The 17,120-nt window shown below is 43.7% G+C and overlaps 5 protein-coding genes across 6 annotated transcripts; 2 read left to right on the top strand and 3 right to left on the bottom strand.

Annotated features, from left to right (window-relative positions):
- Nucleotides 1-1,480: 1,480 nt before the first annotated feature.
- LOC108103265 lies at nt 1,481-3,530 on the top strand. Its single transcript, XM_017208676.1, has one exon. It carries the CDS (start codon nt 1,884-1,886, stop codon nt 2,805-2,807), a length of 924 nt encoding a protein of 307 aa, XP_017064165.1. The 5' UTR covers nt 1,481-1,883; the 3' UTR covers nt 2,808-3,530.
- An 82-nt stretch (nt 3,531-3,612) lies between these two features.
- LOC108103263 (glycosylphosphatidylinositol anchor attachment 1 protein) lies at nt 3,613-6,099 on the bottom strand. The gene is made up of 3 exons (XM_017208675.2): nt 5,812-6,099; nt 4,074-5,752; nt 3,613-3,983 (listed from the first exon to the last, which is right to left on the bottom strand). The coding sequence occupies exons 1-3, from the start codon at nt 5,987-5,989 to the stop codon at nt 3,822-3,824; spliced, it is 2,019 nt and encodes a 672-aa protein (XP_017064164.1). The 5' UTR covers nt 5,990-6,099; the 3' UTR covers nt 3,613-3,821.
- A 273-nt stretch (nt 6,100-6,372) lies between these two features.
- Nucleotides 6,373-9,521, bottom strand: LOC108103271 (males-absent on the first protein). Its single transcript, XM_017208683.2, has one exon. It carries the CDS (start codon nt 9,427-9,429, stop codon nt 6,982-6,984), a length of 2,448 nt encoding a protein of 815 aa, XP_017064172.1. The 5' UTR covers nt 9,430-9,521; the 3' UTR covers nt 6,373-6,981.
- A 490-nt stretch (nt 9,522-10,011) lies between these two features.
- LOC108103245 (ubiquitin carboxyl-terminal hydrolase 30 homolog) lies at nt 10,012-12,691 on the bottom strand. The gene is made up of 4 exons (XM_017208647.2): nt 12,412-12,691; nt 11,082-12,352; nt 10,621-10,820; nt 10,012-10,554 (listed from the first exon to the last, which is right to left on the bottom strand). Exons 1-4 carry the CDS (start codon nt 12,491-12,493, stop codon nt 10,437-10,439), a joined length of 1,671 nt encoding a protein of 556 aa, XP_017064136.1. The 5' UTR covers nt 12,494-12,691; the 3' UTR covers nt 10,012-10,436.
- A 234-nt stretch (nt 12,692-12,925) lies between these two features.
- On the top strand, nt 12,926-16,761 carry LOC108103246 (T-complex protein 11-like protein 2). 2 transcript variants are annotated; one of them, XM_017208648.2, is made up of 6 exons: nt 12,926-13,219; nt 14,035-14,532; nt 14,598-15,082; nt 15,146-15,446; nt 15,510-15,676; nt 15,735-16,761. In XM_017208648.2, exons 2-6 carry the CDS (start codon nt 14,264-14,266, stop codon nt 15,995-15,997), a joined length of 1,485 nt encoding a protein of 494 aa, XP_017064137.1. In that variant the 5' UTR covers nt 12,926-13,219; nt 14,035-14,263; the 3' UTR covers nt 15,998-16,761. The 2 variants fall into 2 exon arrangements, with proteins under 2 accessions (XP_017064137.1, XP_017064138.1); XM_017208649.2 differs by lacking the exon at nt 12,926-13,219 and adding an exon at nt 13,406-13,733.
- The last annotated feature ends 359 nt before the right edge of the window (nt 16,762-17,120 follow it).

The raw sequence follows: 17,120 nt of genomic DNA, 5'->3' as shown, positions 1-17,120 counted from the left end.
AAAAAAAAATAGAAAGAAAAACAAATACCAAATTCGACAAACTTTACAAATTGAGAGAAATTGGCAGTTTTGACGGCATTTTTATTCGCATGCAATATTATTTCGTTATTTGTTCACTTCTGCGGCATTCGCGTCCTTCGTTTTGTCAGCATCTGCACTGGGGGAAAACATCAAGAACTCTTCTTTCAAAGAAAGGAAAGTCTACTAAAAAAAACACAAAAGGAGATTACTGAAGCAGTCTAGCCCTTTGGAACATAAATGGATGGAAATCAATCTATACTTTCAAAAGGAATAACTTAAGAATTATAAAACACATGAAAATATCTTTTTATAAGGTATCAAATTTAAAAGAGATATTTCCAGGAACTACCCATTAGTCCCCCAAGTGCATCTTTTTATTCTTCCGATTGTTTGTTGTGTGCCCGCCTTTCTATGCGTTTGTTTTCCATTTCACCTGCCCAATTTTTTGTTCTCATCGTTGGCATTTCCCAAAAAATGGAGTGCAACGTGACTCCCAGTTGGGCATACATATATATAGGAGTTATATATGTATAGAGAGAGTGTGTGTGTGTGTGAGGGGGGGGGATTCCTTCCAGCTTTGCATTGTTTCGACGGGGCGGACAAAACACACAAATAACTGTCAAAGTTTCAATTCTTTTCGAAAGTAAAGCATGGCTGAAAAAAACAGAAGTGAGCCCCCGAATCCAAAGCAAACAAAGCCAGAACAATGGTCGAACAAATTGAAAGCTCTCGATTGGTATTCCTCTATTCCGCACTTGTTTTCCCCACTTTTCACTTTTCATTAAAACAGAAGCAACAAGAAGCGGGCAGGAAAACCCATTGAGCAATCAAAAGAAAAAACTAAAATTTAAGTCGCCATGTAAATATCTTTAGAGAAATGGATCCATTGTTCTAGATTTGATATTATCAAAGGCACGTTTTTTTAATAGTTCAGAAGTCAGAAGAAACTATAACATGAACTTAAACCGTCGATATCTTTGATTCGTTTTATATTAACAATAAATCAATTCAATGAATGGCTATATCCTTATCGTTTACCCCTTTTGTCTCCAGGATAAAACTGCCGTTGATGCATCGAAGTTCGGTTTACTGACACATTAATATACATATTATACCTCCCCTTCCTCTGTAAATCTTCCTTTCTTTCACATTATTTCCATGCCTTTCGCGGATGTGCAACACCTCTCGTTCTTCGAACAATTTTAATTATTTCCACACGCAGCAAGGAGTAATCCATGAACGGCCGTGGGATTCGGATAACGGATAAGGGAAGGGGGGTGGATGGTGGTGGTAGATGAAGTGGGGCGGTGCCAACCGCAGAGAGTGTGTTGGCTTTAACGGGGAATTAAGTCGGGCCAACAGGAAGTCAGCAAGCACAATAATTAAGATGAGCGCTCGAGGGGCAATTATGTGACATCAACTTGCCAATTTTAACCCCCCGACATCGTTCGTCCTGCATCTTTTATCCTGCAGTCTCGCAGCTTGTAAGCGCCAAAGGATAATGCGACAGGGTTGCACCACAGTGGGCTTAAATGGGTACAAAACATTAAAATTTAATAAAATTAAATACATAAACTGATTATAAATTATAATTCCACTCATGATTTTAATTAAGTCCAAAACAGCTTGATATAGTTTTTTAAACCCAGTACGCCTTGCCCCACCTGACAGCACTTCTTTCCCCCTGCCCCAAATCTATGTCACACTCTCAACGTTTGCTCAACAATTCGGTCACATAATTCCTAAATCTAAAATCAAATACAAAAAATATTTGAATTAAAGACACAAAACCGAGGGATACACTCCTCGTACACAGCTAATATATTTTTTCAACCAAAATTTTCGACGAAACCTCTTTTACGATGAGCTCTGAACCTACTGCTGGTGTGGGCTACGTGAATGCCACGAGGATGGTTTTAAATCGATCCCTATCGAATTTGGTGTATCTAGCACGTCGTCTCAATCTGAGCAGTGCAGACGGTTATACCTCTTATAAAGAATCAATGGAGACGGCTTTGCCAGAGCGCTTTAAGTTAAAAGTTGACTCCGCATGCCTTTCTTCCGCTACGTCGGGAGATGGAAAACCAAATCCAAAACGTAAGATAGTACGAACCACGTCCAGGGGTTCCAGATTCGTCAAGACAGAGGCTCACCCGCGGACACCAAGAGGCGTCCAATGTTTGACTGCTAATCTGCCTGTGCCACCGCCACCACCACCGCCCTCACCTAGATGCCCACAGGCCCGAGAACTTTGCTTGGCCCTGGAGATGTCCGATAATCTGTTGATTCAGTATAGCCAGACGGACGAATTACTGGATCAACTGATTTGCGATGCCAAGGATCTTCAACGTCAGGTGGCAATGCAGTGTCAATTGCAAAGGGATATCGAAATGACCCACAACATAGAGTCGGAGTTTGGTACCAGATCGATGAGATATCTTATCGAGGCCATTCAAGCAGATTTCGAAAGTGAGCATGTCAAGAAGGTCCGTCAACGATGTCTATGCAGTCTGAGACGCTTCGATGAACGCCAATTACAGATGGGATCCGAAGAAGATGACCAGGATCAAGATCAAAGTAGGGACGAGGGCAACGGCAAGGGCACACAAACCGATATCTATCAGTATCAGGGTGAGGTCATATCAGCATTGGTCGACTTTGACTTGCCAATGGATGAATGTAAATCAGATGAATTGGGATCAGGTGATAACTACCAGAACCAGAAAAATGTCCAAAATAACATCCAGGAAGAAGCTCAACCTTCCAATAGGATAGAATTTAAATAAATAAACATATCAAATAATATAAAAATATCTTGATATCTTAACTTTACTTAAAATGTTTAAGAAATAACTTTTCTAGTTTTGAAAAAGTTTACTGTTTGCATAAAACATTTATGCAGTCTATGCTAGAAAATGTATTTCATTATTTTATTAATCCTTCATTTAATCATTATTATTCATAAATATTTTTATAAACATCTACCACTGTGCCACGCCAACTTTGTGTCTGCCTTTGAATCTGTGTGTGAGGAAAGTTTTCTTGTTAAGTTGCAGATTGAATGGCGCCGGTAAACACAGTGCGGCAAGTGCAGGGCTTCCAGTTACCAGTAACCAGTTCCAAACTCTCCAGCTTCGAGGACACCATGCATCTATGCTCCTGATTGAGTCAAATCCTGGCTCATAACTAATTGCCAGCGCCGAAGACGACGACGACGACGCTGGCAGCGGTGCAAAGTTTAAATTAAGTTGCGTGTCATAGTCGAAAAGTTTTCCACTTATTCAAAGAGGCACGTGCACCACTGAACACCATTCCACGGAAAAACTCCTGTCCTCCACCGGCCAACAACAACGGCACTCGATTGACAAAGGAAATAATAACTCTTGGCTGGTAAATACGCATTACAGATTTACGTGCAAACAAAGTGGCCAAAAGGAAGGCAGAATCTATACAACGCGATTTTTTTGATGATATTAAGCAATCAAGTATTTTAAAATGTTAAATCATATAAAGTATATGCTATAAAATGTGTCCAAAACGACCTTTCAATAGAAGTTTAATTTAATTTACATTACAAAAATCTTGTTAAAATTTCCAACTAATAAATAGGCTTCATTTATTTAGACAAATGCATAACATTTAAATGGAATTTTTTCTCTGCATGTGCAATCGCTTACCTCCATTACACACATTTGTTGGGTTTATCACACTTTATCTTAGGATTATTTCCAGTTGATATATGTAGACATTCAATCAAACACTGAGTAACATTTGAATGGAAATCTGGGTAGTTCTTCTCCTTAATTCATTTTCACCTTCGGCTGCGGTGACGTTGATGGCGACTCATCGAAGTCCAGGTAATCTGCGTAGTCTCGTCGCTTAGACAATGCCAATGTCCAGCAGATGATCCACAAAGGCAGGAAGACCGTACAGATGACAAAGTACAGCCAGTTGCCATAGATCTGTAAGAGGTAGAAACAAAGTTATGTTATACATATAATATCTAAAGTTAATTTAAGTCAAATGACTATTAATAAATCTTATTTACTCACCACGGAATCGATAAGCCCGTAAGCAGAGGCATCCATGGCCGCGGTGGCCGCCCTTAGCATGATCTTCTGCAGCGGCAGCTCAGGAAACTGGTAGAATGTCATGGCCAGCACGATAACATAGATGACCATCATAGGATTCATGACCAGCGTGGCCAAACGAATCGTGTTTCTCAACGTGCTGCGGGAGTTCTCCTCTTTGGTTTCCAGCGAAACGACCAACGGCACAGTTAGTACGGCCGCAAAGAATCCCAGGGCAAAGTTTAGCAATCCGATGACGATCAAAGCACAGCCATAGATCAGCAGAAAGGCCACGTGCAGCAGCTCCAAGCCTCCAGGAGGCAGAACCACCACAAAGGGCAGAATGAATCCAATGAGCGATAGAAAACTTAGTACTGAGGTGGTAAGTGGTGCGGCGCCCATCGGAATCTCTAGGAAATATTGCTGCAGAGGCAGCACATTACACAGGAATCCTATCAACAGGGTGGCGGTAAGGTAGATCAACACGGATCCATATGGCAGTTCGAATTTATCCGGATCAGGGTCCTCCTCTAATTCTGTCTCCTGCCCCTGCTCCCTGACCAAACCAGCTGCCGTTTCCAGTTCAGAATTCGTCGCCGGCAATGTGGACCACGTTAGATAAGCCTTGACAAAGGCACAAGCCACCAGGGCCACCAAAGCAGGCATATAATCTCCGATAGAGATATACCGATCATTGTTCACGATCACATAAAAGAAGAAGCTCTGATGGAATCGCTCCAAAAGGTTGTTCAGACTCCTGGATATTCCTTCGATAGCTTTCAGCAAGGGCACTGCTGCCGATCCTGGACTGCCCTTCAGCGTGGCATGTGTAGCCCTTCGATTAGCAGCTATAGTTAGGGCATCGATGCGATAGCGATGGAATAGACCATGATTACCATTGGGCACGCCCGACGACTGGCTGGCCAGCATGGTCAGCATTTGGCGAAGATTTTGCTCGAAGGCGGACTGACTATGGCGACGCTTCTTGCGAGGTGATTGCTTGTAACCAGAGGCGATGCCCTCACGAGCCATAATCCTCTGGACCAGATTAAACATATCCAAATTTGGTAGCTTGCCATTCAAGCCCTCAATACGCACATCTACATGGTCGATTTCCAGATCCTGAACTTCAATATTTAGAGCCGCCTGTAGCGAACCTGCTCGAGCGGGTAAATTCCCGGGACGTAGATACGCCTTGCTCACATCCAAATCCCGATCACCATCGTGATATGCCTCCAGCCAAGCCTGCATGCCCAGCTGCTCCTGCTCGGTAACCAAGAAGATCAGATCTTTGGCCCAGTAGTTCTTGCGCCTAGCGAAATCCGCAAAAGCCAAAAGAACCGGCACGCTAGCAGAGATGTCCGAATGCACAGAGCTAGCCGCTCGGTAAGGGGCAGCGAAAACGATGCCCTCCGTGGAAGCAATCCTCGGAGCTCTCAATATGCCGTAGATATTCTTACCGTGATATTCCTTGCCGCCGCCAAAGGGATAGCGCAGGGTATAGTTGTGGGTGTGTGTCTCAAGCCCGAACTCGTTCATTTTGGCCGCTATCCAGGCGTGCGGCGTGGTGGACAGATGGTCCTTGCGCTCCCGCTGCAGCTCCTCTAGCAGTTGAATGGCCAAGCGATTGGCATCAACGCGGATTTCCGGATAGACTAGACCTGTGCGTGAAGTATACTCTTTGTTAGGGGGTCTTCGGTTAGCAGTGCTTCTGTCTTACCTGGGGACAGGGCATTCTCAGAGAGATATGTTCCATGATTGAACTCCGGCAGTGCCAAACAGAAGAACCAGGCCACACCCGCCACATAAAGGGCGTAGCACACTTTGCGGACATGTCGGGCCAATCCATCCACCAGCTTGCTCTGCGTCGATATCGACGGATCGGACAGAAGCCCCATTTTTGATCCCGGCTAAGCTATATCCTGTATATATATTTCCAATCACAATAACACAAATCGGATTTGTCGCCCGGCGGAATAAAGGTGTATCGATGCGGGCGCTATCGATAACAGACGGTCGCTAGAGATGAGAAAGTTGGCGATAGTCTTTAGAGCTTTCAACTTAATATATAATTTGGAATATATGTAGTTGCCAAAGTATATATATGTGTAGTTCCCTTTTTAATATGTTAAAAAATATTTATTGTATAGAAATTCTTATTTTACACAACTAAAGCAGTTTCAGGGAACATTTTAGGCTTCGTTTACTTACATTTTTTTTCTATTTCAAATTAAAGAAGAAATGCTACCGAAAATACCTCCAAAATATAATGAAATGCCTGTTATTCTCATTAATATTTATTCTTTCTTCTGGTTCTTACAATGACGTTAATATAACGAATCACTTATTGAAGACAGAAAGTAAAACAAAAAATCCGTGTTGCTAATATTTTGGAATTATTTTATACCCTATAGCTTCGCAACAAGTCTATAGCTTTCTGAAAGAGGAAAAATTTAAGTTTTAATTACAATTCGTACAAGGTAAAAAACAACCCAGATAAGTTTTTAAATAACTATGTGAATGGAACACAACCATTTTTCAAATCTCTTCAAAAAACTATAACTTAAATCAAGGCGAACACGTTTGATTTAAACAATACGATTTACAACAGGCTATCCATAAGATTAAAAAAAATGTTAAGTATTACATTTCTTATTGTTTTTTAAATCTTCAATGATTCGGTTTTACATATATGACTCTGTACCAAAAATTCTGTTTTTCTGGTAAAACATCACATCCACCAATTTATACATTTGGTGGGGTTCAACAGCCTTCGCCTACGACTCCTTAAAAGTTATAAAAAAAAAAGAAAATATATGTCTTAGTCATCGTCATCTTCTATAACAATAATTTGGGACGACTGCTGGACGGGGTCCGGTGGCACCGTATGCTAGCCGGAATTGCCTGGAACTCTAGCCACAGCTGCCGCCGTACTGTGCGGATTCCAGACGAGATAATCAGTGTCGATAGTCAGCTTGGGCTGCTTGAACTGCGGGAGCTGGAGATGATCGTGAATAGTCTTGGCAGTCACACAGATTACATTCTGGCCTTTCCAGTATTTGATCATCTTCATGGACTGCAGCGTGTAGATGATGTCGTCATGAGTGATGCCACTCATTTCGCTGAGCTCCTTTATTGATACCTGCTCCGGTGCGCAACGGTTTTTCATCATATCCAGTAGTGTGTACGCCCAATAGCTGCGGTAACTCAGTCTGCCCAGATCCGACAACGGCTTCTCCGGACTCCCAATGACACCCTCCTTGCGAGATAGCTCATAGCTAAAGGCGATCAACAGCTTACCAAATCCCTTGCGCTGATGTGGCGGCAAGACGAGAATGCACGCCACATTGTTGTTGTCCAGGGACTTCTTCTCTTTGGAGAAATAGCCTACAATGTGGCTACCCTCCTTGTCAGTCTCGCAAAGGATGTAAAAGAGGAATGGATCCATGTCGAAGTACAAGACCTTGTGGTCCAGGAAGAGCTTAGCCATCAGGCAAAGCAGCTGGCAGTACAGTGACTCCTCCTTGCCATTTACTTCATAGATAGATATGTTACCCTTACGGTAGATCTCCCTTCCGGGTGGCCGCCTGCGTTTGCAATCGTATAGATGATAGGCGTAGCTGTCCCTTAAACGCATATACTTCAGGCAATATTCGCATACATAAAGGATGCGTGCTTTGCCGTATTCATCGGGAAACGGACTGAAGTACCAGGTGTCGATCTCGTAGTTTCCAAACTGCAACTTATCAATGTACTTGATCTTGGTAATGGACTCGTGCTCCTTCTCAAGTGCCGCCTGCGATGCGGTCAACTCGGCATGGCTCTTCTGCACATGGTTGATCTCATCATAACGCCGCTTCTGGTAACGTGTCATCTTGCGGTCGCTATAGTCGTACCGATTGTTTTCGCAGTAGGACAGATAATAGTCCTTATTGCCACTCCGCTTTTGACGCTCCGCGGACGAGGCAGCTGCCGCAGCTGCGGCCTGTTGGGCCAGCATTTCCCTGCTGGTACTGGGCTGATCGGGAGCCATTGGTGGTGCCGGCGGCACAGTTATGCCACCCAAATCGTCAGCATTGTCAGAGATTCGGTGTCTGCCCACCCAGCCATCCAGGCGGCGATTCAGGCCAACATAGTGGACGTAATACTCGTCAGGAGCGGCAGCATTTTCAGTTGTACGGGATTGCAGAACCTGGCCGGCATGCACGGTGCCATCATCGCGTCGAATGTAATAGATCTTTTCAGGATTCTCATTAATATCAATTTTCTGCATCATTGGATCACCGGCAGTTGTTATCACTGTCTCCCTGGAAGTGCTGTCGTGCTCCAAGGTTATCTCATCGTCTTCATCCTCCTCCTCTTCGTCTTCCTCGCTGCTGGTAGTTTCGCTGCTGTCATCAGAAATGGCCTCCACATTGGCACTGAGTACGGTTTGACTGGGCAAAACCACGGCCGGCGGTGGCATATTGCGTTGCCGCGGATCACGTGGCGCTAGGCGAGTGGGCAGGCCAGGGTGACTGACCTCCTGCATGTAACGAACTCGCATATAAGATGACAAACCAACGGTGGGTGGTTCCTCACCATCATCGGTGGGTGAGGCGGGTGTCTCGGGGACTTCATCCTCAGCAGGAGGAGGTGGCGGCAATGGATCAGGCAGAGATCCGCCCTTGAGACGAAGAGGAGCCGGAATGGTGACCACCTCGGTTATAATAGCCTTAGCTGGTGCATCAGGATCCATAACATAGTCTTTAATATTAGAGGCACCGCCATAGGTATTGATGTCGGCCACGCAGATGACTGTATTAGAGGAGGGCTCATCCTCAGTGTCAATATCCTGGTCCACCTCCATTTGCTCCTCACGCTGGTGCACCTGATCCTGAACCTGTACGTGCATCTTTACCTGCTGCTCCTGACCTTCTTCTTCTTGCTGTTGTGACTGTTCCATAGGTTCTGGTGGCTGCTCCTCGGCCTCGCTAATGTCGTCGTAACGCGAGGAACTGGATGTACTGGTGGAACTGGTCGAAGTGCTGCTCGTTGGTGTGCTGTCCTCTGAAATGGGACTTATGTCGCGTTGCTGGCGCTTCGTTGGCGACTCGGACTCTACAACCGCCTCCGCTTGGACACCACTGAGATCCAGCGACTGCTCGGCCGATTGATCCGAACCACTTACATCCAAACTGGCGCTCAATTCAGCAGCGGCATCTTCGACCGGCGTCCTCGGCGGGCCGCCCATTGTATACACTTCGGCTTGCTCCTGTTCCTGCTCTTGCTCCCCCTCAGCCGGCTGCTCCAACACGTGCTCCGCGCTGGGCGTCTGTTCCAGCTCGGCATCAGACATTATTGAAAAAGAAAAATTCGTCAAACTCCGTGTTTATAGTTTTTCTTGAAGAACGAAATTCTGCGCGTTGCTGGTTGTCAATCAAACGCCTAATGACAATTGGCGTCTATTATCGATAGAGGGTATCGATATATTTCGCGCTGCTCAAAATGTACGTTCCAGATTTTTCTTCAAAGAAATATCCTCTCTATTTGTAAAAACAAGATGTAAATTTACATTCTCAATTCTAAATTTTCCATTTCTACATTTTATATATATTTATAATTCAACAAAAATAATTATTAGCTCTTAAATAAAATGTGTGCATTAAAAAAAAAAACGGATTTTACATATTATCTTCCAGCGTTTCGTACTAACTTCATTTTTTTCAATGCTAAACATAAGTAATTAATAGATACTAAATTAAATAATTAATACGTTATTTAAATAAAACATTTTATTTTGAAAATTAGTAAGTCCTGCTAATTTGAAGCAATTTCAATGGAAACATTGCAAGTTCCCCCTATATTTAATAGTTTTCCAATCTTAATCTCTAAAGTATAAGTTTAACACACTTGAGTCCATTTAAGTTAGAATATAAAGTAGTTTCCAAATTTTTATTGAACATCTATCCTACAGAAATAACGCGCAAACAATTAGTGGTAGTTTATGTGTGTATATTGCTAAATACAGACAGCTAAAAGCACGGTACGAATTTGGAATTCTTAAAAAATCTTAAATGCATCAAATAACAAATGAAGAGTCGAGGTTCTCTGTGACTTGGGGGTGATGCTATATGCTATATGCAATATATAGAATATGCATTATGCAGAGACCATTACATAAACCCACCGAGTATAGATCAGATCGGGGGTTCCCGTATATATATATGTAAGTTATATATATATATATATATATCTATATAAATGTGACGCGAGTTCGCTATGGCCACTGTTCGATAAAAATGATTTGGATTTCCATCACATCAAGTGCTGACTAGGATGTTGATTCCAATGATCTTCGGTTGACTAGCGCATGTTAAGCTGTCTTTGCTGTCCACGATCGTAGAAGAGCAGATATGCGGGCACGCTTAGTACCTCATCAATGCTAACCTCCCGTACAATCGTGTCGGATGTGTAGAACCACCTGAAAGCGTTGATAGATTAGGATTACTATTCTGATTACATGGTTATATACTAATGGACATCATACCTATGTGCATTCCGCAAAGAACCCCGTCTGTAGGTGACAAAGTGACCGCTGTTCGCCTCTCCAGAGTGCACCACCACGGCCAGCAGGCGGTACAAGTTCTTGGGGAACATAGTGCCGAATCCCTCGCCACCACCCACACCATTGTTCATAGGCAGGCTGGAGGAATACAGCGACATCGTCGAGCCCCAAGGAGTGCCAGCCTGCAAGCATAAAGAATATGATTGGTTTAGTGTTAAGTTAAAAACCTTTCAAAATACCATTAACACAAATTAGAAAAGGACAGCGAATGTCTTTCTGGAGGATAAATGGATCTATGGTATAAAAATATGAACAATTGAATCCAATTAACTTAAGTTTCATCAATTTTAAATAGCACAAAATAAGTTAGTAATAAACTATGTTTCTCTGACTAAATTATAAGTCGAAACCTTGATTGTTAACTACATTTGATAAACTCTCACCTGACTGTTGAGATGCGGCTGAACGAAGCTATATGGTGCCATGGAAAGGCTTTCGGGGAAGTGTACGTAGTCCTGTCGCTTGCACACCTGACCAGTTGGCAGCCACACGGTCCTCGCCACATGGATGCATAGACACGCCGGCAGTTTAGCGAACGTGACCGACTTGGTGTGCGTGGTCGTTTCATTACAAGAATCGCATTTTACATCGCTCAGATCCTCTGATGTAATATAATCGCTTAGCAAGTGGCCCAAACTTAAGCCAGTCCTGCGCTGCGGCGGCAGATTCAAGGTTATGCTATCAAATTTATCATACCGCACCGCCGACTTCGAGCCGCAGCCATTGCAGACGATCTGTGCGCCCATGGCTCCTTGAAACGGATGCGCCACCTGGCTGGGCATCATGTTTGACCAGATAGACACCCGACCGGGTCCGCGGTGCAAGCGCTCCAGCGATCGACACGAGCTGGACACCCGTCGATTAAGGCCCTCCTCCTGCTGAGATTGTGGAAGCCGCGGTCGCGACATGCGTTCGCCACCCAACGTTGGCGTGGCCAGGGACTCCAGCTCACTGGCCAGGGGAAAACCAAAAGGTGTCCCCGGTGAAACGGCGTCCAGGAGCAACGATCCCAGACGATCGTTACCTTCGCGTTCGCAAACTGAGGCCGGTGAGTCCGGCGTGTGAGCTTCGGAACGCACTAATCGCTGCAAGCTGGTGCTCTCATCGTACTCCATATTTAGGAAATCGGTGAGCATGGCACTCGAGGGTCTGTTCGGTTGATCACCAATCCTTTGGCTGGCTCCAAGACCCGCTGCCATCGAGCTAATCGGCCGGAAGCCTCCAACTGGAGTTGCTGTCCCCGCAAAGCTACTCGTTTCATCATTATCCGTGGCCAATGCATCCGACAGACAGCCCAAGGGCTGTGGGCGTATAGCCTCCTCTTCCAGTGATGACAATAGCACATGGAACAACTCATGGGCATCGTGCTCCTCTTGGGGAATGACCCAACCCAGAGCATTTAGCGCCCGCAGAACGGCGCCCGGTGAATGTGGATCACCGCGCAAGGTGGCATGAGTGCCATTAACCACCTCCAGAGTATTTAGCATAGAAGTAATCAGACTCTTTCGATCTGGCGAGGCATTATTGTACAATTGCAACCATGCTATAAACTGGGGACAGGCGGCCATCGCCTGAAGCAGAGTATTCAGAAAGCAAGTGCGTCCAAAGTTATGCAGCCCGGCGATTTGACCACGTCGTTGGCGCAATCGGGAACCTGGAATTGTTAGGGTTATTAGGGATATGACCGCAACTTTATTACGTAGACTAAGTCACCTGAGGGTCCCCAAAAAACAAAGGCTCCCACAACGGCGGCCACCGTAACTCCGGCGGCCATCAGAATCTTTTCGCTCTCCATGGCTTTCAAGTGGTTTTTGTGATGCCACGAACCCTACAGCATGGAGGCCCAAATCCCGGGAACTTCTGATCCCGCCGCTGCAAGCACACGCAGACCACAAATTCTAATTAGAAAATTTTGACCGAAAATATTTTTTGTGTCTGTTGCCGTGTTGTGAAGCGCTTCAATTGTGAACACCACTGCGAGCGGCCATTACGCAACACTAGCGCGCGACTACCGTTATCGTTTCTGGTTACGAGTATAATCGACTTATTAACACAGCAATTGAATTGTGTTCAAATGGCAGTTATGTCAAGGAGTGTGTTTATTTATTATTATACATTATATACGTCATATACTTATATGATACATTTATTTTAAGTTTTACACATTTCGTACAGCTTATCGATAGAGACAATCGCCTATCAACTTTCGATAAGCGTATAAAAACAGCTGTGTGGAAAGGAAAGGGGAATGGATAAAGGGAAAAACAAAGCAGGCACAACAAACAAAGTTTTCAATTCGAGACGGAAAATTCATTCAGAAATCGGTCGTCGTTCGTGAAAGTTCAGTTTGTAATAAATTGCAGCATGAAACAAAACCTTGGGGCTTAAAGAACGGAAACAGTTAAGTGGAAATTAACTACAAAATTTGTAAGTGAGTGAGAAAGGTGAATCAGCTGTGTGGGTATATTCCAAAAAATATTCTGGAACCTTCTCGTTGGTTAGAGCTCCATTTATTCCCCAAGTAAGTCAAAGAAATTAGTTTTACACACACTTCCCCCATTCCACTCACTTTGTCCTTGTGTCCATTTCCCAATTTTTCCACTTTTCCCCCAGCTGACTATTGCTGCGCAATTGGAATACAGCAACAAGAAATAAATACATACACGCACACCTACACACACACACAGTTAATCGCTTCTGTTTTCGTTGCTGCTTTATTGCGCCGTTTGTTTATATCGCCCATTCGCTGCGTGGCCGTTGTGCAATTTGCTCCCATTTTCCACGTTTAATTTTGGAATCTGTGCCACGCTGCTTGCCAAATTGCATATTCTAGAATTTTCGAGAATATTCGAAAGTATTACATTTCAATTTCCATTCGAATTTGTTTACTTTTTTTCTTTGTTTCTTTGTCCCACACACACCTTCACTTACAAGCACACACTTGTTTGGCCTGTGTGTGTGCGAGTCACGTTTAACGTTTTTCTTCCGTGTATTTGTGGTTGTACAGTGGCTATTGCCTAACAATTATTTCCAAAGTGCGTTTACGAAAATTATTTATAGTTAATAGGCAAAGATGTTTTTGTTTTTAACATTTGTTTTTCGTAATGACTCACAAGTTTAAATCTATATTATTACATATTTTGTTGAATTTTCTAAGTGTAATACATATTTAAAAATACTTTTTTATATTTTGAAATGACATCTAACATATCTATAAGATTTATTAATTCTCAACTCTGTGCTATGTATCATCAACAATGGGACTCCTACAAAACCAATATAGAAGAATAACTTATATCCAACATTCACAGTATTTGAACCCCCCTTTTTTCACAGGCGAACTGTCCCCGAGCGGAGCTTCTGTGACGACCTCGAACAAAGAACAAAGAAAGCGTAACTGCAGTTTCCACTGTCAATATACAGCTTTACAGCCGTATATCCAAATATAACTGGCTTTAACCAGTAGCAACCAAATTCGCATTTGGTCAAAACCAGTTGCTGCAGCTGCCTAGCATTGCATTTCCGGTAGAAAATCAATAGACAAAGAGCTTGGAAATTAACTGACATGGATGCCCAGGACAAAAAGAGTGAACAAGGTGGACAACCAGCTGGCCAGAGTGAGCTGGATGAGCGTAGAATGCGGACTGATAGCGAAAGTTCGGTGGAGAGCATGACGCGCTTCGTTTTGCCCAGCCTGGATGGCACTCCGCCGAAGATCGTGACCCTGGACGAGGTATCCAGCATGTTTAAGAACCTGCGGAACATGGAACTGGCCCACGAGATAGCCCTCAATCCGGACTTTAAGCTGCAGAAGTATGAACCGCCATCGGATAGGTGAGATTGCAATCAGATAACAAATTTAGTTCTACTACTTAAGATCCTCTTCGAAATCCCAACAGTTTGGAGGGTGCCATTAAGAAGATGGTGCACAAGGCTTTCTGGGATATACTGCGTGAACAACTGGAGCGTCGGCCCCCTTCCTATGACCAGGCCATTCGGCTGTTGGCCGAGATAAGAGAGTTATTTCCCCAGTTGTTGTCGCCTATGCAAGAACGGGTCTTGACCCATATTAACGAGGTGCTCGATGACTCTGTTATCCGCCAACAGGCGGAGCAAGGAACCCTTGACTTTCGCGCGTATGCCACTTTTGTTATCAACATCCTAGCGCGCTCATGCTCTCCAGCCAGGGATGAAGCGGTGGAGGCTCTGCGGGATTGTGGCGATGTGGTGGAGACGTTCCGTAGCATTCTTGAGGTAATGACTCTGATGAAGCTGGATATGGCCAACTTTATGCTGGCACTAGCCCGCGCCGAGATTGCCGCCAATTCGGTGCAGTATGAGAAGGAGAAGTTTAGCAAGTATTTGAAGGAGTTCCATGGAAATGGTGGGTCTTTAGTTTTGACTCAATATAAAAATTGTAAATAACATGCAAATTTTGCATTTTCAGCTGGCTTTCCGGCAACTGAGGATTGGCTTCAGCGTCATCGTTCTGGCAGCAATAAGGATGAGACCATTTACAATGCCTACATGCAGCTGATTGATTATCCGGCTGACAAGGAGTTTCCGGAACTGTTGCGCATTGACAAGGACCGTTTTGAGGGCTTGAGTTGGCGTGCACAGCGATTGATCTTATGCGCTTCGCTCATCTCGATTGCTCAGAGCACGCCTATCATATCGCAGCGCCGCGAGAATCGCATTAAACTGTCCCAGGAGTTGGATGTCATTGTACAGGATGTGAAAAACCAGGAGTGAGTTTGCAAACAGCTCTAATTACGCATGGGTTTTAACTATTATTTAACTTTAAATTACAGCCAAGTAGCCACTGCCATTGAAAGCTGCTATGAGCAAATTCGGTCTTTTGTTAACAAAGCCCTGGAACAAGAGAAAGCGCCGGCGATGAGTGATGCTGACCAGGCGGCACTCAAGACTCAGGTGCTTAATCTAGCCAACAAGGCTTCACCAGTTCTTAGTTTGATGGGTGCGTTTAATTACTAGCAATTGCTTTTCATTTTTTAATGCAAATCCCTCTTTTATAGCAAAACGATTGGATGGCTATGTGCGGGTCACACTGCGCTCCAATGGAAGCATTCCGCCGCCGCCAGCCGGATTCGCGGACTACCAGGAGGAGCTGGTTGCATTTATCGCCTCGTTCCGTCGTCTTGTCTCCTACAATCATGCCGTTTTCGGGGAGCACTTTCATCAGATCCTCAACAAGACGATGGCCGGCGAGGAGACTGAGTCCACAGCTGCCACAGGCAGTGGAGTATCCGCTGGCCAGGCTCAGACTGCCAAGCCTTAGGGAGAAGGAGTTGATTCGTCTTAGGCATTACACAATATTAGCAAACAACATTCAGAGACACCTGTAAGGAACTTGAGGAAATGGAGGAGATCTGATGTTGAAGCAACTGGAGTGACTAGACAGCAGCATCTCCGTGAAAAAGGAAGCGAGCAAATTCTTCGTTTCTTCCAAATTTCGCAGTTGATTTTTCATGAAGTGACGCGTGACACTTGCGTCGAAAATTTGAAACACACCCCCTAAAACCACCAAAAGTAAACCCCAGAAGTCTATCAAAAATATTAGAAACAAGACAAAGGGATCTGTGGTATATAAAGACAGATGAAAAAGGACTGTTCTGGGGCGTCTGTGATAACAAGAATATTCAAGATAAAATCCTTTTGTGAGTCTCATGAAAGCGAACTCGATTGTGTGTGTGCTCTACCATTTCATTTTGGACTTGCTACTACAGATCGGTTAATCGACCAACCATATTTTTAATCTTCTATACCCCTACTTACAATAAATATTTAGATTATATATTATAGATACATGTGTGACCCCCTCTAACCCTTGGACTAATCCCATAGTTTAGGCACGTGTTATTTACATGATTTTAATCCTTATTGAATTTAGTTTAATGGTTCTATTGATCAATTTTAAATTTGCGGTCGCGTGAATTGAGTGAAGTAGAAGGAAAACTGGCTCACAGAAACATTGTGTGTGCATTCATATATAAATATATTTAACTAGTTTACCGATATTCGAAATAAATGAAATTAAAATGATTTTTTGTGCTGAATTTAATGAAAGTATTTCAAGGGAAACCACTTCCCTATGGAAGAGGAAGTGGCTTAATATTGAGATTTCAAACTTAAATAACCTTTCTTTAATTTATTTATTTATCTCTCATATCCGAATCATCTCATATCTTATCATTAGAAAAAAGTGAAAAATAAATTTAAAATTTTCCATTTCAAATATTTGAATAATGAATAATCGAAATATACAATCGAATGTTCAGAAAGGCTGCCAGATCGAGGAACATAGGTTGACTGCACTGAGTGAAATACGCTAGATGGCGCTGTGTTGTTTGCCTTTTCTTGTAGCTTTTATATAAAGATTAACCATTTATATGCAAGTAAAA

The sequence above is a fragment of the Drosophila eugracilis genome, unplaced genomic scaffold (assembly GCF_018153835.1).
Source record: "Drosophila eugracilis isolate 14026-0451.02 unplaced genomic scaffold, ASM1815383v1 contig_2161, whole genome shotgun sequence".
NCBI lineage: Eukaryota > Metazoa > Arthropoda > Insecta > Diptera > Drosophilidae > Drosophila > Drosophila eugracilis.
Note: the sequence above shows the minus strand (reverse complement) of the source record. Positions and strands in the feature narration are given on the sequence as shown.